General features: G+C 43.4%; 1 protein-coding gene and 1 non-coding gene across 4 annotated transcripts; both read left to right on the top strand.

The window, feature by feature from the left end:
• Window positions 1–4,747: 4,747 nt before the first annotated feature.
• Window positions 4,748–4,855, top strand: LOC142449486 (U6 spliceosomal RNA). Its single transcript, XR_012784646.1, has one exon. It is a non-coding gene; the product is annotated as a U6 spliceosomal RNA (small nuclear RNA).
• A 6,172-nt stretch (window positions 4,856–11,027) lies between these two features.
• PDP1 (pyruvate dehydrogenase phosphatase catalytic subunit 1) lies at window positions 11,028–19,620 on the top strand. Of its 3 annotated transcripts, XM_075549487.1 has the most exons (3): window positions 11,152–11,167; window positions 11,935–11,969; window positions 15,597–19,620. In XM_075549487.1, exons 2-3 carry the CDS (start codon window positions 11,939–11,941, stop codon window positions 17,255–17,257), a joined length of 1,692 nt encoding a protein of 563 aa, XP_075405602.1. In that variant the 5' UTR covers window positions 11,152–11,167; window positions 11,935–11,938; the 3' UTR covers window positions 17,258–19,620. The 3 variants fall into 3 exon arrangements, with proteins under 3 accessions (XP_075405603.1, XP_075405602.1, XP_075405601.1); XM_075549488.1 differs by lacking the exon at window positions 11,935–11,969 and having other exon boundaries at window positions 11,028–11,167; window positions 15,597–19,619; XM_075549486.1 differs by lacking the exon at window positions 11,152–11,167 and having other exon boundaries at window positions 11,817–11,969.
• The last annotated feature ends 6,194 nt before the right edge of the window (window positions 19,621–25,814 follow it).

Raw genomic sequence — 25,814 nt, 5'->3', positions numbered from 1 at the left:
GATTCTGTATCTTTTGACAGCTGGGAATCATCAGCTTTGTTCGCAACTTTTGCTTATGCACCCACTTTGTCCTCAGCGATCGAGTTGGGACAGGCTGGTGTGCTTCTTCCATGTGGGTTTTGTTTTCTCTCAGCTAAATGTCTGCTTGTTTATTTTCAGGTCTTTAAGACTTCAGGTGCTATATCTTTTGGTAGCTGGGCACCATCAGCTTTCTTCACCACATTTGCTTGTGCACCCATTGTCTTCAGTGATCGTGCCAGGAAGGTGAGCATCTCAGACTGCTGAATTGTTAGAACAAAGTATTCTTGTGCTCAGGGAGTACTTGTGCAGGGGCCCACTGTCCATCTTTTTTCTTAATACTCAACCTATAAATATATGTACATAGATCTATTTCCCCATCATTGTATATAAATATATTTACATCTTTATAAGCCTGTACTTAAATCTCTATGACTACCCTTTACCTCCTACTTCTTTCCTCTATTTCTTTGTAATTTCCTCTTGTCCCACTATCATGTTCTGCCTTCATTTGGGTTTTAGGACTTCCTCTCGGTTACATTGCTCTTGATCCAGCTCTGCCAGACCTCCTACACCCTCCTTGACACTCATTTTGGATCACTTGTTGTTCCCTTGTCCCTGGGTTTGTTAACACCCTCTTACTGAAAGGAGTTTTTATTGAAGAATATTAGAGTTTAAGCTGGGCAGCACTAAGTAATCATTCAAAGAATACAGAGAGCACATAGAAAAGATAGTGGTTTAATGCACATAGAGTTCAAAGAAAAGGTAGTGGTTTACTGCTTGATTGTAGATAAGATCAGCTGCAGCTTAAAGTCCTCTGGAAGGTAGGGGCTGGTTATTTGGATAGAAAGGAGGGGAGTCATCTCTTCAGTCAGTGGTACTTGCTGGTTTCACTATACATGATTGTAGTAGGTTAGACATGATTGTAGTCATGAACACATGTTTGGGGAAACAAATTGTTTACATCTTAGCACATTCTCCCCACATGATTGATATTCTGACATTTCATTTCCTTGGAATTGATGCTGAGCTCAGCATTCACACATTTGACATGAATACATACATTCCAGGTTGAAATTTTACATGTACACACTCTAGCTTTTGCTATTTGTAAACAAAACAAAAAAAACCTTGTGTTTGTAATAGTGAATATGAGACACGGTCCCTTCCCCTGAAATGGCTATATGAAGGTGGATGTATAGCTCTTAAGTATACAAGTCAACTGTGCTCTTGAGTTCACGGCTTTGGAACTTGGTGGAAGTCTGCAAATTGGCAAGGCCTGCCTGCTTCTGAAGCACCCATGACCTAGCACTTCTTATGAAAATGGCTTTATAGTCTCCCTGTTGTCCCAGCTCCTCTGTAGCCCTTCTCCTCGATTTCACGTCTGTATTTTGCACACTTAATTTGCAGATTTATGCTAAATAAAAAACGAATGCTGACTCCCTCCCCTCTCATGAGCACCCTTCTCGATAGTTGAGGAAAGCCCATGAATAGGGATTTTTCAGGGTGTCTCAGACTCTGATCCATAGACCTGCAGTCTTCTTGCAAGAAGCACCAAAACCTTTCCTCAAAAAAATCTTCATATTCTTTGTCATGCTAAGTTGATGCACTGAAACTTCCTGCCTACTAGCTGGAAGACTTTTGTCCACTAATTTTGCATGAGAATGAAGCTTCATTTATTTGCCTTAACCATTTTGTTGTCCCATGAATTCCCAGGAAACTTTCTTTTCACTACCTGGCTGTGGTAAAATAGATGGAACAAAGCATTTCCATACATTTTTAACATGTACAGTTCAGTGACACTAACCTTCCTGTGTTATCTATCACCGCTCTCTGCAAAGTCTCTGTCAGTAACAGAAACTCAATGCCCTTCAGCAAGACGTCTCCTCCCCCTGCCCCTGGCCCCTGGGAACCACTAATAAGCTATGTCATCTATGCTCTTCTTCTTTCATGTAAGTAGAATCATACAGTATTTGTCCTTTTGTGACTGATTTATTTTACTCAGCCTAATGTGTTCAATGTTCAAGAACTAAGTATTTTAAAAGTATAAAACGAGACCAATATGAAAGCACCTGGCAGTCTTTGGCCCAAAGGAGACGTGGTACAATGCATAGTCTCTTTTTTCTTTTAAAAATGTTTTTCTGCTTTATTATGATAAAATATATCAGGACAACATTGTAGTAACTTTTAAGTGCACACCCAGGGTCGTAAATGACATTTACCGTGTTGGGCTCCCATACTTACTACTCATTTCCCAAAGTTGTATCTCACCTCAATCTGTATCTTTTCTTACAAGCCATTTCTTGATCTCTGTAGCTCTAAGTAACCCAATTTCAGAGAAGCAGTAGCAGAATTCCAAACCAAACCAACAGCACGGCCATCAATCGATTCCGACTCACAGCAATGCTGGGGGCCCACCGGAACTGTTCATGAGTTTCTGCGCCTGTAATGTTTTATGGCCCCAAAAGCCTCATCTTTCTCCCTCAGAGTGGCTGGAGGGTTGAAGAGCCGACTTCAGTCAGCAGTCCAGTGTCTACCAGACAGTGCCACACTAAGGTGGTGATGCAGTCTGTACAGGCACATCTCATTTTATTATGCTTTCTAGCTATTGTGTTAAAAAAGAAAAAAGCAAACAAATGGAAAGTTTGTGGCAACTTGTGTCTCTCAGAGCTCTTTTCCCAAGAGCATATGCCCCCTTTGGTAATTCTCACAGTCGTCCAAATGTTTTCATAACGCTATCAAACACTTAATAGACAACAGTATACTGTAAACGTGGTTATATGCACCAGGAGCCCCCTAAATAATGTGGCTTGCTCTATTGAGACATTAGCTGTTTTGTGGAACTGAACCCACACTCTCTGAGGTATGTCTGAATCCACTGCTTTGGTACTTGGTAATAAGAGATGTCCTACCCAATACCTGTAGCGAGGCAGGAACTAAGAGAAAAGCTAAGAGTCAGCCTCTCTGCCCTCTGATTGCTTTTGGCAAAGGCTATGGTGAGCCAGTAGCCATCACGCTATGCCACCCCAGACCCACATGCAGATCTACCTTATGCTTCCTGGCCGGCGCTATGGGACTCTGCTGAACTCTCTCCAGGGCATCCGATACCTGCAAAGATCGCATCACCTTCCCATGAGACCGCCAGGCCACCTGGTCACAAATTGCTCATGTTCTGGTTTATTCCAGGGCAAGAAAATGACGTCAGTGTTAGCAGTCACAAGGACTTGTCTTTGAGTTGGGGTATCAGTAAGAATTTGTATAGACAAAACAGAATTTTTTTGTACAGAGCTTTCTTTAGACTGTGTTAGTTTGGAGGCTCCTTCTTCTTGCTTTTTTGGACCCTCTCCACCAGAATCCCAGGTTGTTTTAGTGCCGCTTTCAACACTTCCCAATGTCTAAATGTCATCAGGTGTTCTGGTGGATAAGATAGTCTGTGGGGTCAGTGCAGCATGGCCAAGGACTAGCCCGGGCCCTGGCCAGATGGCCATGTGCTATCAAACAGCACTTCTGAAATCACCTTATTGGGTGGCCAAATGGAAGCCTGGGCTAGCTACAGGAAGAAAGCCAGGCCAGAGGAAAGTCTAAGGGACAGCCACCCGTGGCTGAGCAGGACTGTGATTTTATACTATCTGTATGACCGAATCTTAAAACTTTGCAACCAGAGATTAGAACTCATACCCTTAAATGACTGCTTATTTCCACCATATTGGGGAGCCTGAATTTTGATTCCAGAAATACCTTGGCTTGCCTTCAACATTTATGACAAATTTTGGACTATATTTAGTGGTGGCAAATATCAGCTATTTTAAGAAATAGCCAAGTCATTCAGAGCTAAGGAGAATAAGATGGGGAGTCAATGGCAGAAAATGAGGAGGGTGGATGTAAAGTGGAGTTTCCTCTGCAGCTCCAAAAGCCATTTGAGAAAGGAATTGTAAGCTTTCTAAACAGAAAACAGATAGGGTGGAAGACATGGGGAGTTTGGACTTCTCCACTGCTGAGGAGGTTGCAGAATGGCACAAACTCTATAGAAAAGGGTGTGGTGTTTTCTTTAAAAAGCTAGAAATAGAGATGCCACATGATCCAGCAATCCCGTCCCTGGGTGGAGATCTAATAACAATAGGCGAGCACACCTACGTTCAGGGAAGCATCATCCACAATAGCAAAAAGATAACAACCATCTAAGTGCCCATCAACGGATGAGTGGATAACAAGGCGGTGTGTACATACACCTATAAAGATTGGTGATGAGTCCCTGGAGCATCTTAAATGGATGGATCTGGAAGACAGTGTGCTGAATGACGTAATTCAAGCATCGATGGACAAATATTGCATGATGCCATTTTAAAAGGGTTTATATATACAGAAATCAGGAACCCTCCTGGTGTCGTGGGTTACATGTTGGGCTGCTAACCAGGAAGTTTGCCGTTCAAAACCATCAGGAATTCCATGGGGGAAAGATGAGGTTTTCTCCTTTCATAAAGAGTTGCAGTCTCTGAAACTAGCAGGGGCAGTTCTACCCTTTCCTTTATGGTCGCCATGAGTCAGAATTCACTCAATGGCAATGAGTTTGGTTTGGTAGCATGAAATCAACATTTGTTCATAGTTATTAGAGGTGGGAATTATCTTTAGAAAGTAGACTCAGTATTTGGGGGGATAAGGCAATATCAAGTGTGAATGAAGTATGTGTAATTTAACCAAGGTAAAGGATGACAATAAGAAATATGAACTGGTGCTCGCTTCGGCAGCACATGTACTAAAATTGGAACGATACAGAGAAGATTAGAATGGGCCCCTGCGCAAGGATGATACGCAAATTCGTGAAGCGTTCCATATTTAAAAAAAAAGAAGAAATATGAACTGGGCAGGGTGCAGTGTCGCAATGATGAAACATACACCTTTTCTCTAGTCCTTTAATGCTTCCCCCCACCCCCCACTACCATGATCCCAAATCTAACTTAAAAATCTGGCTAGACAAGAGAATGTACACTGGTACATATAGGAACTGGAAACACAGGGAATCCAGGACAGATGAACCCCTCAAGATGAGTGGTGATACCAGGAGGGTGGAGGGAAGGTGGATTAGAAAGGGGGAACCGATTACCAGAATCTACATATAAACTCCTTCCTGGGGATGGCCAACAGAAAAGTGGGTGAAGGGAGACGTCAGACAGTGTAAGACATGATAAAATAAAAATAATTTAAAAACAAGTTATTAAACAAAAACATCAAAATGTTAAGCTATGCTTGTTTATATATCCTCCATCTAAGTCTATACATTTCTAATGGCAGTATATCCATCTGTCTAATGCTTTCCCAAAGAATGTCAGTCTCTTCCAATTACATCACCATGTCAAAGCAGCAGTTTTGACATCTTCAAGTGATTCAAATCATGCTTCTTTTCAATGTTTGCTAAGGTCAGGGACCAAACATAGCTGAAGGGTAGATGGGTTCAGGTTTCTCAATGAAATTTTCATAGGAAAGCTCTTGCTAGCCTGGAAGAATAAGTAGGTCCATGGTTGTGATGGAAAGAAAAGTTCCTCTGTGAAACTTTCCTGGACTTTCTGTTGGTTTGTGCAATGTTCAACTTTCTCAAAACTTCTACAGAACAAGTTCTTGTAATTTCCCTGTGACTTTAGAGAAAATCTCTCAAGATGACCCCTTTGGGAAGTCCCCAAACACTTGCCATGCCTTCTGAGCTGACTGCTTGCCTTGAATTGAGCTGGGGTAGCAGATGCCCTCGGAGCCGGTTTTTATGGGATCTTTATGAAGGGACTTAATGACAGTAAGACTGGTGTTTTACCAAAAGAACTTCTTTAGCCACCCATTGACTGCAGAGGCATGCTTACACATGCTCTGTTTGGAATTAATCGGGGCATGGAAACATTGGAACTCTAGTAACAATACTTTGGACTGACCCCTGTGTACAATAAAGCCCAAAGGGGACATCGTCATGGTTACCTTCCAGACATAACGAAACATCTTTCGGGATTGGTTTCTGGGATTTGAAGGTTTAGGATCACAGACTTGTAGGATAATTCAGTCAATTGGTACCACATAATGTATAAAGTTTATGTTCTACATCTTAGTCTGGGAAGTAGTATCAGTGATCTGAGAAGCTTGGAAGCAGTCCTGGTTTGGGTCAGAACTGACTTGGCAGCACCTCTTGATGGCAGTGCGTTTTGGTTCACAATAACAACAATAACACTTGGTTAGACAAAGGAAAGAGGAAACAGCATATTCAAAGAAGAATCTAATCTACAAAACTAACTGCCTATATTAATCATAGCCTCGCCTATCTAGACACCAGAAGAACTAGGTGATGCCTGGCTACCATTAATAGGAGTTCTCATCAGATACACAATAGACAGTTCCACAGAGAGCGAATTGGAGAGCAAAACTCTGATTCTTATTTTTCACAAAGGTCAGGCTTACTATGCTAGTAGAAACTAGAAGAACCTTAAGACGATTACCCTAATATGCCTGTTAGACTCTGAACTGTAACTATCCCCAGAGGTCACTTTTTAGTTAAATGACAGATTGGCTCATAAAATAAACCTATGAGTCCTGTGAACTTTGAAAAATCATTTACCTTAAAGCATAGATGAGGAGGTTGGGGTGGAATGAGTGTGGGAAGGGAAGCTGGGGTAGTGGAAGGATAATAACCAGACAGAAATACGGAGCTTGTTGACATGACGTGGACAATGGAACCAACGTCACTGAACACTATATACAGAAATTGCTATATGCTTAAAGTTTATGGAAAACTATGTATATATATGGAAAATATTGGTCTCCTTTGTGCTTTATTACACACACGGGTAATTAAAAATATCGTTAATAGCATTCCAATTCATACATTCACTGGTTTAAAACTGCAATGTGATATCTCTGAAGGTTATTGATATGCATGTGTAAATTCTAAATGCTAGAGTATTATTTGTCTACCTTCACAACCAATAGGAAAAAAGTTTATATAGACACTAGAGTTACCTAGTCTAAATTTCATTCCTAGGCCCCTGGCAGAGTTGTAAAATAAAAATCCACTCAGGCTCAGTTAACTAGGGTAGCTCTCCATTCATGGAAAGTAGAATGACAAACGAGTTTTACGTAGTTGTGAAGTTCACACATCTTTAATTCTATGCAGAGAGGAGTCACAGTCAATGGCAGTTTTGTGTAAGGCTCAAAATCTTACTTAGGCTTCCTATCAGTTTTTTAAAAATTTTAATAAATCATTTTATTGGGGCTCATAGAACTCTTAAAACAATCCATACATCCATTGTGTCAAGCACATTTCTACATATGATGCCATCATCCTTTTCAAAACATTTTCTATTGGAGCCCTTGGTATCAGCTCCTCACTTTTTCCTTCCCTCCCCTACCCTTCCACCTTCATGATTCCTTGATAAATTATTATTTTTATATCTTACACCATCCACTGTCTACCTTCACCCATGTTGTTGTTCATCACCCTGTGTGTATGTGTAGTATTATATGCTGAGCATTGTGATCAGTTCCCCTCCCTCCCCCTGCCCCCACCCCACCTTTCCCTGGTCTGCAGGATTTGGGTCATCATAGCAGGTGGGGGAGGAAAGGGGGTGAGGAAGTGTCAAGGAACCAGAGGAATATTATGTTTCACTGGTGCTATACTTCACCCTGGTTGACTCATCCCTTCCTTGCAACCCTTCTGTAAGGGGATGTCCAATTGTCTACAGATGGGTTTTGGGTATCTGCTCCAACGCCCCCTTGTTCTCAACAATATGTTTTTTTGTTTGCTTGTTTTGGGTCTTCTGATGCTGATACCATCAACTCCTCATGATCACACAGTCTGGTGTGCTTCTTCCATGTAGGCTTGTTGCTGGCCACTTGTTTAACTTAAAGTCTTTAAAATCTCAGATGCTATATCTTTTGATAACTTGACACCATTAGCTTTCTTCACGACATTTGCTTGTGCACCCATTTTGTCTTTAGTGATCATGCTGAGAGGGTGATCATCACAGAATGCCAGGTGCTAGAACAAAGTTTTCTTGGGTTGAGGTAGGGCTTGAGCAGAGGACCCAAATCCATCAACTTCCTGAATGTATTGCTATATAAATATATGTACCTATGCCACTACCTCTATTTTTATGAATATATTTATATAAGTGAATACCTATGTTTATATCTCTAGCCAGTCTTGCTTCCTAGATCGTCCCTGTTTCGCCTTCCTCCTTTCCCACCATCACATTCATCCAATGGCATAGAATTTAAAGTACTGTTGATATGAGTTTATGGGAGTAAAGTCCAACTCTGAGTTGTTGTTTTGTACAGATTGATTTCTTAATTGATTGAGCTCTATTTACATTGGGCATGGGGGTTGGTGCTAAGAGAAAATTTCCTGTATTATTTCTTACAAGGGCAGACCCTTGCCTCTTAAAGCCTGTCATATTAATACTAGGGGAACACCGAGGTACTAAATATATGGTAGTTCCGGGTCTCCTTTCATTGGACCTCCACCAAGCTAGGGGGCCCACCGACTGCCATGTCCACAGTCTTGGGGTAACCATTCTTTGCTTTCTCTCCCATCAGGGTATTTCAGTCCCAACTTCAAGGGTACAGGTAATTTTTGCATAGGTCCTAGTTCATTCACGCAGACTTCCATGTCCAGTCCTTCTGGTGTGGTCTTTGTGGGGGAGGGGGCATGCCATGTTCCCTGTAAGGCCAGCATGATGTGGTTCATCGAGAGTTAGGTAGAAAAATATTTGAAGCATCTACCCAGGACCATAAAACCAGGTTTCTTCTCCCTACAATGATTGTTTCACATCCCTTTCCAACGTGAGGTTGCGCCTCCCCATTTACCCACTATACCTACCAATAAAAATACCAACGCCTCCTCTAAAATGTAGATGCTCCCCTCCCCTGCTCTTGATTTCCTCTGCAGCCCTCTTATGGAGGGCTTGTTGATCTGTCACAGCCTTGTCTCAGTGTTGTATAGCATCAAGTGGGTGATCTTCTCTTTTTTCCCCTTCTTGAAGTACTGATCCTAGCCAATGTAAGGTCTCTTTCTAGGTGGTTCTTACGAAGTGCACAGAGGGGAGATGTATGGTTCATGGCCGGTAGGCAGACATTGTACTCCTTTTTGGGGGGAACTGGTCTCTAAGGTTTGTTTAATTAGTAATTCTCCTTATAGATGTGAATTTATACAATATGTGTCCTCTTTTTGTGATTGATTGACTACACTCAGAATAATGGTTTCCTGGAAGGAATCCATTCCTTCCATGTAATAGGGTGTTTCATGCTTTTATCGCTGTTTTTGAAGGCTGCATAGTATTCCGCTGTGTGCATGTACCATAGTTTCTTTATCCATTCCCCCAGTGTTGGGCATTTGAGCTGCTTCGTTTCTTGCCATTGTGCTGCTACAAACATGGGTGAGCATACATCCACTCATGCCGTCTCTTCCTCTGGGGCATATGCCTAATAGTGGTATTGCTGGATCGTGTGGGACTTCAATTCCCAGTTGTATCAGTATCAGGCTGTTTTGACTGTGGCTATGTAGTAGGTTTTTAAGCTATTGTAACTTTTTATGTGAGCAGAAAGCCATGCCTTTCTTCCTTGGGGCAGCTGGTGGTTTTGAACTGCTGACCTTCCAATTAGCAGCCCATTACCTATCCACACCACCAAGGTTCCTATGGGTAGCCTAGAATCAGTAATACTAAAGTTTTTCAGCATTGTAGAGCCTAAAAGAGGCTTTTGTGTGTGTGATGTGTTTTTTTCTTTTATTACAGAAAAATCAGATATTACAGGATTAATGAAAACAGGAAAACTGCACACCACTACCTAGAGGACTTTGGCTAACATGTCAGTTTTTTATGAAGCTCACATCTCTTTGTTAACTTAATTGACTAGAAAGCACAGACACTTAATAAATCAAGGTAAACGCTTTAACATCAGGCAAGATGACAAGTGTCATGATCTAGCTGACATCTCCGAGCAAGTTTCTAGTAGAGACAACTCCCAATGACTCGGGAGACCTGAAGGCACTGTTGGGTCAGAGTCTATCTACTCCCATACAGCTTTACAGCCTCTAAAACCCTATAGCTAGACGCGGGAACGGACTATGTGGCAGTAGGTTTCAATGACGCTGCTTCCGTAAGGAAGATGGGGTCAGTTTCCATACGTGGATGGAGCTCAGAATCCTTTAAGTCTTTGGTTTGGAGACTCAGGATGCAAGGGCCCTCAACCTATCCTCATCTAGAACTTGCAGAGATTCAGACTCACCGAGGAGACTGTCTTACTGGGGGCTCATTTGGAAGGAGGTCGTCTGATGCCAAGCCCAGAGCTTTTCCCATTTCTGCAGGCTGCACCCGACCCGCGTCCCTTTATAGCCATTCAAGGGAAATCAGAGAACGCTTTACACTAAAGCGGAAAGAATTCCTTCATCACACCTTCCTGCTTCTGCTGGTTGCTGTCTCTCGGGGAACTACGAGGCGTCCAGAAAATGAGCACGTTAGCAGAAGCAACAGGCTGTTTGGCATGCTTTACAATCCAGGCTGGGGGTCTGGTTGCCTGCTGGGCTGGGAGTCGCCCCGAAGCCTGGCCTCGGAGGCAGGGGGCCCGGCGGCGAGGGGCGCGGCAGGTTCCTCACGGAGGCCCGCCTGCCCCCTGCGAAGGTGCCGGCGATTCTCGGAAACTCGCTCGGCGGGGGAGCAAGCCTCCCCCGGGCGCCACGCGCGCCTGGAGATGCTGGAGCTGGCGCAGGCGGTGCCCTCCTCCCGGGCCCGCAGCCAAGGGCAGCAGCCCCACCTTCCACGGGGCGACCCGCACCGTCACGTGAAGCGGCCCCGTCGCGCCAATGAGCGGCTCCCGCCGAATGGAAGGGATTGTCTGACCCCCATGACGTCACAGAGCTGGCGCGGAGCGCGCGCTCCTTCCGCCCCCGCCCTCCCGGCCGCGGCCCGCCCCTCTGCTCCCCGCCCACCCGCCATCGCGCAGCCAATCAGGAAGCGGGAAGTGTTCCGGCCCGAACGTGCGGGCGGGGCAGGGTGGCGGCCCGGCGGGCTCGCGGTGCGGAGTGGGCTGGCCTGGGGCGAGGGGGCGAGTGCGCGGGGCTCGCGTGGGGCCGCGCGGAAGCAGGGCCTGGTGTGAAGCGGCGCCTCGTTCCCTGCCGAGCCCGGTGCGTATTCCCCGTTCGGGGCACTGAGCCAGCCTCCCTGTCGGGAATCCCCTTGCACCCGCGGAAAGTTCTGAGGCGGCGCGGGGAGCGGCGCGGCGGGCGTGAGCAGAGGGCGGGGCGGCCGCGCCGGGGCGGGGGAGGCTCGAGCGGGAAGCCCAGGTGTGCGCGGGGGCTGAGGGGTGTGCGCGGGGGCTGGGGGGCGGGCGTGGGGGCCGCCGCGCCCGCTGTCACCCCCCGGGCCCGCAGTGGATGGGTGGGTGGGGACCCGCGGGGGGCAGCTCCGGCGGGCTGCGGCGCTCCAGGTGCGGGGTCTTGGCCCGTGGGTGCGGTGGAAGCCCGCGGGCGGCGCGCTGATACCTGGAGTGAAGCCCGCGCCGCGTGGGGCCGGGCGGAGTGGGTAGCGGATGCGGCGCGCCCTGGGCTGGGCGCCCGGGCTGGATGGAGGGCCGGCTCGGGGCACGCCTCTGCCCTCGCCAGGGCCCCCGCAGCCTCGCGCTGGGGTCTGGGCTGCGCCTCCCCGGCAGGGTGGGTCTGTTTGCCCTCCCCACCCCTCTCCGCCGCCCGCACCCTCTTCCCCGACCGGCCCCATTCGCCGGGCTGGAGCGAGCCCTCGCCCCTCCTCCGCTCCCCCCGCCGCTCCCTCCTCCCCCGCCGCCGCCGCCGCCTCTAATGAGCATCTCTCGCTTGCTTTCAATGGGCCGGTGCTGCTGTCGCTGCTGCTGTCCGCGCGGGTTGTGGATGTTGTCGGCTCCGTGTTGTGATGACAGGAGAATGTGTGTGTGTCCCGGGCCCAGACGAATTGGTAGGTATTCACCTAACTACCTGCGTGGGATACCCGGAAAGGATGCTGGCCGGCTTCGTTTGGGGTTCGTCTAGGTGCTTTGGCGCGGGGTGAGGCAGAGAGGAAGAGGAGACAAAGGCAGGGGTAGCATGCATGGTTCTGGGGGTGCAGTTTTTTTTCTGGTGGGGACAAAGGAAACGAATCAAACAAGTGCTGGCTTGGTGCTGCTTGTCCTGCGAAAGAAACCCCTTCTTTTCATATCGCGTTCCCAGGAGCTATGCGTGAAGCGCTCGAAAATGCTGAAAATACAGAGAATCTCAATGCCGGGTGTTTAATGCAAGCGGATTATATAAACGGGAGTTCTTACACGTTTAAGGCCAAGTATAACATCGTTTTGGTTTACCCCCAAAGCTGTGCAGAACTAAGGAGCGCCAGCATAGGTGCCGTGACTGCATTTTCTAATTAATTTGGCCCGCGGATTTATTGATGAAGTGAAGGCATTTCTTGGCACGGGCTCCGCGGAGGCCCATCACCAAGGAAGGATGAGTTCGCCTCCCTGTTTCTGGTCGCCGCGCATCTTCATTAGTCATTTGGCAAAATCTGCCTCGGTCCAAGATGCTGCATCCGATGTGGCTGCGCTCAGGCTTGGGTAGTAACTTCTCACAGAAATAACTTGGGAGGGGGGAGGAATTGACACTGCACCAGTTTGCGAATAACTGTTCCTTGTTGCTGTTTAATTGCCGATTCGGGAGCCTTCTACTTCATTAATTTAACAAGTTTGTGTCAGCAAAAGTTTGGTTTCACAGGGTGGTTTTGGTTGTAGAATCGCAGGATAGTCAGAAAGATCGTCAGGTTTTGAAGGCTCACTGTTGATGAAAGCATTTGATAAGACTGGCTTCTAAGGATCTCCGGCCTGGTGGAGTGAAGATGATATGGCTTGGACCGGGGATGATGATTCTCATTAATCACAGAGCAGGATTTCCATGGATCCCAGCTTCTCTAAGAGTGTGTCATTTGAAGGCATGTTGGGTGTTGGAGGACTGGGATAGAGTATCAGTCCAGCTGCTGGGCCTCTGAGAAACGGAAAGATGAGTGCATCAAATTTACACTTCACTTTCTTTGTTGTTTTTAATCTTGAGAATTTTTGCCTTGAAGGAAAAATGTAATTTATTATTTGAATTGTTTGCTGTTTGAATGTAAATATTATTCAAAGCACTGGCTGCTCAAATCATTCATTCTTTTGCCAGATTTCATTCATTTTGTAGTTAACTACACAAGTTTTAAAAAAATCATTAAAACATGAATTTCAGGAAAGTGCAGGTTTCCTGGATTTGTTACACCTCAATTAGGCTGTCATATAATCAACTCCTACATGTGTTTTTTGAATCATACTTCCTCTCAAAATACACGCACGCACACCTTTGGTACAGTCTGTATTTCACATGTACAGGCAGAAATGCTTTGTTTCCTGTAAGTTAAGTTGGGAAGTCAAGACAAATGCAAACATCTATAGTTGGGAAGGAAATGTTATTTTTCGTCAGTCTAGTGCGTTTACATTTTTGACTATACAACAGCTTTGGACAAAGCATAGAGTGAGTTGATAAGCTTTCAACTTGCTGACCTGAGAAGTGATGTGGTTTCTATCTGGAAGGCAGTGTCACGCGGCTCCACATTGGAACACATCCCCTGGCTCAGGCGCGTACACTTACTTCTCCTTTGGATGACTTTAGTTTGGAGTGCTTTTATTTAGGTGGATCTTATTGACAGATTCCTGTTTCTCTGGAATTTCTGTTTTGCAAAAGGAAATACTTCAGGTTGATTTTAGTTAGGATTCTTATTTACAGAAACCTAGCCATCACCTTTTATTGTCGAATCTTCTTTTCCTGCTAAAGTCAGAAGAACTCTGCCCTTGAAAAGGGTGATGGCTGACTGGCTTAGTGCTTATGTCAGAAACCAACAAGATCAGTGACCAGCCAGTGTTTGGTTTTCTCTGCTCCCACCCCCACCCACTCACCATTCTGTTTTGATTTCCTCTTCAAAAAAAGGATAGGTAGCTAATGCTAATACATAGCTAACACTTGATACAGGGTGGTTATTTTCCCCTAACTGGATTGTATTTTGAGAAGGATTAATTGGTCTTAAATGATTTAATTTCCTTTTCATTTGCTGCATTTGTTTTCTTATTTAATGTACCTCTAAACCATTCTCTATAGACCAACAGGATACTTTGAGGCAATACCTTGAAGATTCAGGGAAAATATGTTATTGAGGAATATGGGATTTGTGTGTGTGTGTGTGTGAGAAATTTACCAGGATTACTGATGAAAATTCTTCAAATGTTCATTATTGCCCAGAAAAATATTTGCAGTATTACATCCTGAATGATAATCAGTTTTAAAAATTCATGATTAAGGTGCATTTTAAAAATCTAATGTTAGACTATTATTCTGTTATTCATTTATTTTCAGGGACAAATATCGTTTTATTTTAATGTAAAATATTTTTCTAGAAGAGTTATACTTATGATCTATAGCAAGTGAAAATATTCCTATAGTTTTTCCAATGCTAGGAAGTAAATGAAATCCCAGAACTGATACTATATACAAGTATTTTGTTTTTAAATCACGGAGGACACAGTAAAATTACAGTGAATAAATGAATCCTGCATTTGAGTTTGAGACACACAAAACCAAAACATATAAAATATACAATATTAGAAGCAGCACTGGATGGCATCTACTCTGATGGATTCACTTAAATTTAGGAAGCTGAAGTTCAAAGAGGTGACAGGCTCTCCTGGATTATTTGGTGAGTTGGTAGCAGACCTGACTCGCTTGGTGGGCCAGTTTGGTGCAGTGGTGGAGGAGAGCAGGGTTTGCAAGGCCAGCCACAGGCATGTAGGGAGGGAGTCATTGGACTTTCTGTTGCTGTTTCATGATCTAAAATGTGTTTGTTTGTTTTTTCTGTTTGTGTTCTGAACACAGTAGGGTATGTATGTTATTCACAAATAAACACATGCTAGAGCTGCATCTTGACACTTCCATGGATTTCCTAAGAGCCACGTCCATTCAGATGCTAATGCTGGACCTAGGCTCTAGAAACAGGATCTTGACACATGGGAGAGTGCCTTGTGTAATATGGAGATCCAAGGCCTCTTCGAAGGGCAGGGAGAAGGAAGATTGGCCAGGTAGACTGCTGTTTCAAAGTGTTACATAACCTTCATCGCCTCTCCTTTCCCTGGCCACATTTACTGTACATGTTCTCACAGCTTGTACTGCACGAAGAAATACGAAGAACAAGGAAAAGTGCTGCTAGATCACTGTTCAGGACTGGCTCCCTCAAAGATTGAGAATTGTACTTAGCGGAACACTGTACCTACTCGAGTATAAGCTGACCCGAGGCACCCAGTTTCACCACAAAAACTGCATTACAAATGTGCTGAAAAACTCGGCTTATACACGAGTGTACACGGTATATTTTGTAGAAATGGCACATGGATAAATACAGTGCCTCCTAACCGGATGTAGGTTACCTGGTAAATATGTATGTAGGTTTACACCTGGTAAATGTTTTTCAAAACCCGGGATAAATGACATGATCTCAGTGGTAACTATTTCTTTGTGTGTATCTGTCTAATTTGCTGTCTAGGAATCCCAGTTAGAAGTTCCAGTCTGCCACCGTTTGCTGATGCAATGCCAGCACCAACTCAACTGTTTTTCCCCCTGATCCGGAACTGTGAACTGAGCAGGATCTACGGCACGGTGTGTTACTGCCACCACAAGCACTTCTGCTGCTCATCGCCCCATGTTCCTCAGAGTCGCCTGAGATACACACCCCACCCAGCGTATGCCACCTTTTGCAGGCCAAAGGAGAACTGGTGGCAGTACACCCAAGGGAGGAAATACGCTTCCACGCCGCAGAAATTTTACCTCACGCCTCCACAGGTGAACAGCATCCTTAAAGCTAATGAATACAGCTTCAAAGTGCCAGAATTTGATGGCAAAAACGTTAGTTCTATCCTTGGGTTTGACAGCAACCAGCTACCTGCAAATGCTCCCATCGAAGACCGGAGAAGTGCAGCAACCTGCCTGCAGACCAGAGGGATGCTTTTGGGGGTTTTTGATGGCCATGCGGGCTGCGCTTGTTCCCAGGCAGTCAGTGAAAGACTCTTTTATTATATCGCCGTCTCTTTGTTGCCCTATGAGACCTTGCTGGAGATTGAAAATGCCGTGGAGAGTGGACGAGCGCTGCTGCCCATCCTCCAGTGGCACAAGCACCCTAATGATTACTTCAGCAAAGAGGCCTCTAAGTTGTACTTCAACAGCCTTAGGACTTACTGGCAAGAGCTTATAGACCTTAACACGGGGGAGTCCGCTGATATTGATGTTAAGGAGGCTTTAATTAATGCCTTCAAGAGGCTTGATAATGACATCTCCTTGGAGGCCCAAGTCGGGGATCCCAATTCTTTCCTCAACTACCTGGTGCTTCGAGTGGCCTTTTCGGGCGCTACTGCTTGTGTGGCCCATGTGGATGGCGTTGACCTTCATGTGGCTAATACAGGTGATAGCAGAGCCATGCTGGGTGTGCAGGAAGAAGACGGGTCTTGGTCAGCAGTCACACTCTCTCATGACCACAATGCTCAGAATCAAAGTGAACTGGAACGACTGAAATTGGAACACCCGAAGAACGAGGCCAAGAGTGTGGTGAAACAGGATCGGTTGCTGGGCTTGCTGATGCCGTTTAGAGCTTTTGGAGACGTCAAGTTCAAATGGAGCATTGACCTTCAAAAGAGAGTGATAGAATCTGGCCCAGACCAGATGAATGACAATGAATATACCAAGTTTATCCCTCCTAATTATTACACACCTCCGTATCTCACTGCTGAGCCGGAGGTAACTTACCATCGCTTGAGGCCACAGGATAAGTTTCTGGTGTTGGCTACTGATGGGTTGTGGGAGACGATGCATAGGCAGGATGTGGTTAGAATTGTGGGTGAGTACCTAACTGGCATGCATCACCAACAGCCCATAGCTGTTGGTGGCTATAAAGTGACTCTAGGACAGATGCATGGCCTTTTAACAGAAAGGCGAGCCAAGATGTCCTCCATGTTCGAGGATCAGAATGCAGCCACCCACCTCATTCGCCACGCTGTGGGCAACAATGAGTTTGGAACAGTAGATCACGAACGTCTCTCCAAAATGCTTAGTCTTCCTGAAGAGCTTGCTCGGATGTATAGAGATGACATTACAATCATCATTGTTCAGTTCAATTCTCATGTTGTGGGGGCATGTCAAAATCCAGAACAGTGAGTGGGCCTGACCCTGGCGTGTCTCAAATTGCACTTAAAAGAGGGCAGAGAGGTTGAAAGAGGTGATCATAAACATTATCAGTGGGTCTTTCTAAGCATTTGTCCATTTGCTACTGTAGCTTTGTCAGGTCCTCCAAATTGACTTCGCAGCAGGGGGGCAAGATCAAAAGGATCTGATTCTGCCTAGCTCAGACCTCCCAGCACCTGTTTATGAGTATACTGAGTTTGTGAACATGGTGCTCATTGTGGTGTCTCCAAACATTGGGGTTTACCAAGTCCGAGAAAGTCAGGATGACCGGGCAAGTTGGATTTGGAATAGGTCAAAAGCAGATGTCTTACTGAACATAAATTCTCATGGTAAAAGGGAAGAAACTATTCACACTTGCACTCCCCTTTCTTCACGAAGAGTGGGATGTACACAGTAACATTTATTTATTGCATGACTTCCTAGATACATAATCTATGCATTAACCATCTGAATTTGTTTTAGCCTGAAATGGTTTTCTAATCCAATATTTAAGCCATAAATGACCAAGAACCAAGCAGTCTGGATGTGTTAAGTTTTTGTGGTGATCTCACTAAAGTACTTCTTACTTGGAAGAACAAACTCTTCTTCCCGTCCTCACCCCTAGGTTCCTAATGTATGTAAACATTTTCTATGCCACACACTTGAAAACAAAGATTTAAAATTTTATCTACTTTTATTCATGCTAAATAAAAAGCAATTTTTTGTTTGTACTAATGAATAGCTTTATTTGGTTTGAAATTAAAAGATGTAGAGTAAAAAGAGACTATTGATATGTTCCATTTAGGCTATCGGTAGCCATCAACGTATCTATCTCTCTTACCATGTAATTCCCAATGGCTTTGCGTATTGTGCAATTGGGGTAGCTAGACGGCTGTTGGAAAACATATTCTAATTTATTAGTGATAACAATTTTTGCCCTTTTTTTGAATTTTAAGGATGATACACAACACTAACTTTAAATATCAACTGAAGGTTTAAGATTTAATATTACCATTGATTATTGAGAAGCGGGGAGGAAGTTTTTATTTTTACCCCTAGGTCAATTAAAGTATTTGGTTTAAAAATTACTAAGTGCTTTAACCATATTGTAGCTTATAAGTAGAATACAAGATAATTTGTGAGAAAATTAAAAAGGTAACTTGTGCATGCCTGCTGCTTAAATAGAACACGTAATAGCGTCATGTAGAGTCTACAGCAGTCTCCCTAATTATATGCAATCTTTTCTAGATGCTGTGTCAAAAAGTACATGAAAATAAATATTCAAATTGTTTTGGGGGGAGCTTATTTGATATGCACCAAATGGCATTTTGTTCCTGTGTTGAATGGGGATCTGTGTACAGCTGTGCATATATTTTCTTAGTTTATTCTAACATCACGTTTTAAGAAACTGATACTCATAGATTTTAATTAAAAAAATCAGCTTTCCGTGGTATAATTAATGAGGGGATGCTTAAAAATCCCTTCATATTTTGGGTAGAATCTGAGTTCAAGGGCTCCCTCTGGGCTGTCGATATTGAAGGCAGTGCATTATTGACTGCTGAATTTGACCCAACTGAAAATAGACTCAGGAAGATTGCAGCTCAGAACATCATATAATGTTTGTTTACTGAGTTTTCTCTTTATTTTTTTAAGTCAGCTTGGGACTTTTTTTCCAGGCAATATTTTAAAAGGGAAAGGTTATACTATATATTTACCTTTAGATGTTTTGACAACCTTCATCTTTTAACAAAATTATATGGACTGCAGTAGCGATGAAAACCTCTTTCAAGCTACTATTTGAATTGCTCCTGAACTGAAGACCTCTATATTCTCAATAAGATCTCATCTGTATGACAGTATGTATACATTTGGTGTCTTGGCATGATCAAGATAATTCTTAATATTAAAAAGGAAACTTGCTGTTTAGTCTGAAAGCTGGTCCACTCCATAAGAATGACAGTGCAGAGTGTGGATGTTGTCATTGTGAAAATGGGCATAACTGGGGCCGAGAAATCCCCAAATACTATCATCTAAAAGCAATTGTGATTTTTTTATGTAAATGGTTGTCACTGTGATGTAAGAACTAGATTTAAAGAATTCATGTAAACTTTCATGGTGGCTAGTCAATTTTTTTTGTTTAACTTTGTAGCTTATGCATTTGATTTTTGTATTTATATTTAGTCAATGATTCGTGGTATTTATAATACTCCCAAAACTTGTTAAACCTGGAATATTGCTAAGGTACACAGTATTTAGTAGGAAAACTGTCTTATAAAAGATGTGTTTGTATGTAGGCACTTATGTATGTATATAATAAAGAGAATGGCCATAGAAATGCCCACAGTGAATTAAAGCTTTCTTAACTATCTGCTTTCTGAGTGCCTGTGTTTGTTTTCCATGATAAATTAAGATGATTTCTCGAGTAGTATATTTAACTTAAGGATCCAGTAGGTAAGCAGTGAAAAAGGTTTTTCTTTTGTTTGTTTAATCTGAGTATTACATTCAACAAAATATAGAAGTTTTTAGTGTTAAATTTTAGTAACCACTATTATAAAAATATTAATTCTATTCCAGGAAATTCTTTTATGCCCCTTTCTACTAAATCTCTCTTAACTTTTTCTGTCACAGAGCAATGAATTGTTCTAATAGACCTTCATATAAATGGAATCGTAGATACTTTTGTGTCTGGTATTTGCTCAGGTGTGTTTTGAGATGCCATCATGTTTATGTACATAGCCTGGTCTTTCTAGGTAGCATTCCATTGTATGAATATTTCACAATTTCGCTACTTTCTGTGGAGGAACCTTATTAAGCCTCCTTTTAAAAAAGGTTAAGAATTCTCAAGAATGCTATTCAGTTGAGGTGTATATTTAACTAAATCTATGTACAGGTTAATTTTAGTGATGGGACTATTTTTTTTAATTGCCTTAAATCAAACATTTTCATGGTGAAAAAAATGTCAGTTACAGAATGGTCCTTTACTATTCTCTGTATCTATCCCACTGACAATTTTGTAGTTTACTAAGATTAAAATGGTTGCTGTTTTGAAGAAAAAGGCAACCTATAGGCTAGTTTCTTCTGCTCTTGGCTTACACTGTATTGGCTATTGTAATGAGATGAGGAAAGAAGTAGGTATTTAGATACTAACTGTTAAATCAGGACAGGGATGGGTGACTTGGCTATTTCTGCTTTTATGAAATAAGGAAAACATAGTCTCGAATGAACTTCCCAGCTCAGTTTACTGCAGACAGGGGCTATTGTTAGCTCTGTCCTTGGGTACAGCAACAGTCCCGGCCACTTTTCCTTAGTTTTTACGTCGCATGCCTTAATTTACATCATTTTTATAAATAATAAAGCGGTTTTTCACTTACTGAGAAGCTGAACCTTGCTAAAATTGGTGCCACAGTGCCACAACGGCTTTCTGGGCAAGCCGAGTAAATGAAGACGTCTCCAGAGGCACCTGAATTGACTTGTTACAATGCGTGTGAAGGTCATTTTCTGTGTTCCTTTCTGAATTTAAAAGCCAAGTTAATCCTATTAAATCCTATCTAACCGGATTCTTGTGACACTTAAATTTATACCCTGGATTGAATTATAAAATCCACTGCATTATTCCAATAGCTCTCAAATTACAAATCAGAGTGTATATATGAAAACTGATGAAATCTATGTATTTCATGCGGCATTAATGATTATGCAGTGCACATATTTTAAGAACCACCATGTTAATCTCAGTTATTTGGCTAATACTTAGATCGACAAAAATTCATGATCTTAATAGTTTTTGAACATATCATTTATCCATCAAGATCTTCAATCCTTTAAGGACTGTCAGTAGTGCCCCTTGGTTTTGTTTCTCTTTGTGCTAGCACAAAGGTTAATTAAAAATACAAAGTGTAGGAAAGAACTTTTAGAATATACTCAATTACTGACATGGTTAGGCAACAAAGAACAGGTCAGTATGTGAAAATGGAGTGATCACATTAAATCACAAAACGGAGGATGAAGACCTCTTTGGGCAACTGACCAATGGCATCATGTAACTGCCAAGCCACTGAGCATAACGACCTGGCCAAGTTGACACATAGTCCTAAGCATCACAGCCAGCATTACTGTTGGGTAGCACTTAAACATTCATTACTGAGAGATGTATGTCATTAATGTGCAAAGTACTCATATAATAGATTTTTCACTAATGAAAATGTGAACTGCAAACTAGAGGCTGGTATTGCCTACTTCGGGAAACAGTGGTGTACATCCTACATTTGTCAGAAGTTAACATCTCAATTCAGATACCAAGAAATGTATTCCTGTTTGTAGTTTCATTTTATAGTTAGGTTAAATGAACTTGATAGGTGCCACTGAGATAATCCTGATTCAGTGACCTGTGTACAACAGAAAGAAGGATGGCCCTATGCCATGCTCACAAACACTACTCTCTCGAGTCCATTGTTACAGATACCTATTGTGTATCTTGTTGAGGGCCTTTCTCTTTTTTTTTTAACTGGTGGAAAATATGTTTATTTATTTATTTTTAAACGTTTTATTAGGGGCTCATACAACTCTTATCACAGTCCATACATATACATACATCAATTGTGTAAAGCACATCTGTACATTCTTTGCCCTAATCATTTTCTTTCTTTTTTTTTTTCCTTTTTTTTACATTTTATTAGGGACTCATACAACTCTTATCACAACTCTTTTGCTGACTCCTTATTTTACTAAGCATGAGATTCCTCTTTACTAAGCGAGGACTGCTCCCTTCTAGTAACGTGGCCAAAGTACTTGCCCTATTGCTGTGATGCTGCAACCATTTTGGAAATACTTCAAATTTTTAACTCGTGTGATACTAGTGATAATTTCTGTATTTTGTTGCATCTGTGTTTTTAAGCCATAACCAATCTACTGGCTTTGCTCTCTGCCTGCAGCACTTGTTAACCCAATTGCACAATTTTTGCTACAGGGCAAAGATTAAGGGACCACACATAGCCTTCCAGAAACCCCAGGCCTGGGCAACGCCGCAAGTGTCCAGGAAGAATCAGAGGTTATCACCGTTAAGCAGTCTGTCTCTTGGAAGGGCAATTTGGTTGGCTGGCCGTGTTGACTGAGAGGCCAGCTTCCTAGCATGCAGGCTGAGAAGATTGGGGAGAATGGACAGGAGATCTAGGAGAGGGAGAAGGAGAAGACAGAACCTTGTCAGCCATCATGACTGTAATGTAGTGATTACAGGCCATCCGGGAGGCAGGAGTGTCGATCCTGCTGCGCCGTGGCTCAGTGACAGGGAAGAAAGCAAAGCAGAAGCAAACCCGCAGAGAGCTGAAGAGTGGCGAGGCAGAGGATGAAAAACAAAGCAAAATGTTTCCAGCCCTGGAGAAATTGCATATTTTCTGGGAAGGCGGCAGCAGCAGTTGGAGGGAAAGACAGTTCTCATTCGCATGATCTGTTTGTGCCTGCCCATGAGAGAGAAGAGGAAGAAGTGGCGTCTCTGAAACTTACCATATGGAAGAGGGATGTGATGGACGGTTTTCTCAAGAGAACTTTGCCCAGAAGTTATTTCTTGCTCCAAACCTGGGAACAGGTTAAGTGCCCTGAGTCAGCCTAATGAAAACCATGAGGGGTGATTTGGAGCCACCGTGTCGGGAGATACCGAGCTGTGGGTGACCAGAGGGAGCATTACTGCCATTGCCAAGCCTGCTGTCTGGGATGTTAGGCTCTTGGGCTGTTGCTTAGAAGCACGAGATGGTATGAGGGAGAACCAGAAAGCTCACTGATCTTGTTGTCATAGTAATAAAAACTCACCACAGTGCTGTTTCTTGAGCACTTCCTAAACCCAGGTCCTGCAAAAAGTACATGCATTTTGTCACGTACTCCTGTGCTGGCTGTTTGGTCCATTCTCTAGCCCTCTCTGTCTGAAGCAGAACACAGTGGGTGGCATTTCTCAGGGCTCTCTGGCCTCTGATTGCCATTTGGGTTCAACCAATGAAGAACACTGGTCAGAAACTGGCGGGTGGGATGAGAGAGATGCTGGGGAATTTCTTCCTTGTTCTGTCCATGCTTCAGGTTACCTCTCTAGCTGTGTCCCTTCAGCGGTTCTCAACTACTGGGTCACAACCCCTTTGGGGTTTGAATGATCCTTTCAGAGGGGTCACTCAATTCATAACAGTAGCAAAATTACAGTTATGAAGTAGCATTGAAAATAATTTTATGGTTGGGGGTCACCACAACACGAGGAACTGTATAAAAGGGTCACGGTATTGGGGCGGTTGAGAACCACTGCTCTACACTAGTTCCACTGAGGCACCCCCTCTTCCAGGATATCAGGTCTCAGTGGGTTCAAGTAACACTACATCCTCCCTTTGTCCTTTTGGTCTTAGCAACGGTAATGGCTTCCTACTGTTGGTAGTTTCTGGGTGCTATACCAACCATTGTTTTGTTCCTTCCAGCATGCTCACACCTCTGTACAGAGTCCATTTCTTTGAAGCATCTGGGTTGAAATGAGCTTCATGCCAGGACCTGACCGATAGAATTCTCAAAGCAAACTATAATTTCTCCTATTATACCTAGCACATACAGGAGCGGTAACTCACTCAGCACCACACAGTAAACAAAACCATATCCACACATGATGGCCTTCAGTTAGTTCATGGAACAATTCCATCTCCCCACCCGCCCCATGAACCATTGTATTTCAAAATCTGCATGTCTAATTCTGACACTATACTTCCCAGTCTCTCCATGTAGCTAGAATGAGTCCTTAGAAATCAAGATAACTGGCAAGTAGCCACCAAGCAAGTGATATCTTGGGAAGGAGGAGAGGAGATCTTCACAAGCAGGAGCAGAGATTGATTCAGAGACACTGGGAATGGTAACTCCCACCAGTGGATGGACACGGCCTGAACACATGAAGATCATGGTTTCCTAGGCTAGTAGCAGGCATCTCTCAGCAGGTCAATGCAGTGTAGCAGTGGCCCTCCAGTTGTTTCTGACTCATGGCAACCCCCACCTGTGCCTGAGTAGAACTGTGCATGTGGGGCTTTCAGTGACCAATGTTTCAGAAGATTGCCAGGCCTTTCTTCCAAGACACCTCTGGGTGCACTATAAGCTCCCACCTTTTGGTTAACAGCTGAGCATGTTACCCATTTGCACCACTACAGGTATGTCATTTGTATTTGTTTACTGAAGTATTTATTGAATATTATGATCTAGGACATAGAATTCCAAAACAAGGGATTTACCACCCCCTTTACAGCAAAAAATCCTACTCAATAACCGCCCCAGCAATGAAAATCTTTTGTGTAATAGCTCATAATCCCGGATAAAATGTAGGTATCTGCATTTGAAGCCACACCTGATCATTACAGTGGCCCCAAGGGGCAGTCATGTCCAACTTGAGAATCACTGGTCTAAGATCTGAGGATAGGTTTTGGGGAGGGTCGTGTCAAAGGTGGATACAAGGGAGAGTTGGTCTTGAAAAAACTTCCAATGTATTAGGGGAAAAAAAGTAATTAAAAACAGCAGTCAAGAGATCAAAAGACAAGTTGCATTAGTTAAATCTGCTGTGCAAGTTCTCTTTAGCGCAGCAGTTCTCAACCTGTGGGTGGTGACCCCTTTGGGGGGTTGACTGACCCTTTCACAGGGGTCACCTAAGACCCCTGATGGTCTTAGGACCACTCCTCTCTGTCTCTAGGCAGGTCCGCCACATGCAGATATGCCCACCTAAGAGTACCTGGTGTGAATAATGTTACAAAATTTCATTTATTTGTAATTAGAAACTACAGTTATAAAGTAGCAACGAAAATAATTGTATGGTTGGGCATCACCACAACATGAGGAACTGTATTAAAGGGTCGTGGCATTAGGAAGGTTGAGAACTACTGCTTTAGAGCATTGAAAAGAAGCAAGGATGTTACTTTGAGGACTAAGGTGTGCCCAACCCAAGCCATGCTATTTTCTTTTATTTATTTTTAATCATTTTATTGGGAGCTCTTACAGATATCATAACAATCCATAATTCAGTTAGGTCAAGCACAATTGTTAAATTGCTGTCACCATCATTTTCAAAACATTTTCTTCTTGAACTCTTTGATATCAGCTCCCCTTTACCCCTCCTTCCTTACCCTCCCCCCAGGAACCCTTATTATTGTTAAAATTATTTTTTGCCATATATTACACCAACCAATGTTTCCATTCACCTACAATTCTGTTATTCATTCCTTATTTTCTGTGGTTTCATATGCACGTGAAAGTTGGGCATTGAAGAGGGAAGACCATAGATGAATTGATACCTTTGAATTGTGGTCTGGAGAAGAATATTGAAAGTATCATGGAATGCTAACAGGACAAACTGATCCATCCTGGAAGAAGGAGGGCCAGGGTGCTCCTTAGAGGTAAGGATGGTGAGACTTCATCTCCTGCTTTTCGGACATGTTGTCAGGAGAGACCAGTTCCTAGAGAAGGACCTCATGCTTGGTCAAGTAAAGGGGCAGCAAAAAGGAGGAAAGCTCTCAATGAGATGGACTGACGACAGCGGCTGCAACCACGGGCTCAA

This window comes from Tenrec ecaudatus, chromosome 5 (genome assembly GCF_050624435.1).
Source record: "Tenrec ecaudatus isolate mTenEca1 chromosome 5, mTenEca1.hap1, whole genome shotgun sequence".
Lineage (NCBI taxonomy): Eukaryota > Metazoa > Chordata > Mammalia > Afrosoricida > Tenrecidae > Tenrec > Tenrec ecaudatus.
The sequence above is the reverse complement of the archived record's forward strand: the minus strand, read 5'-3'. Positions and strand labels throughout refer to the sequence as shown.

Excerpts from the sequence above, each read along its gene's own strand:
- PDP1 (XM_075549486.1), top strand. The coding sequence starts at position 11,837 with ATGAGCATCTCTCGCTTGCTTTCAATGGGCCGGTGCTGCTGTCGCTGC. Across the intron at positions 11,970-15,596 it reads TCCCGGGCCCAGACGAATTG|GAATCCCAGTTAGAAGTTCC; the intron begins GTAGGTATTCAC and ends TTTGCTGTCTAG.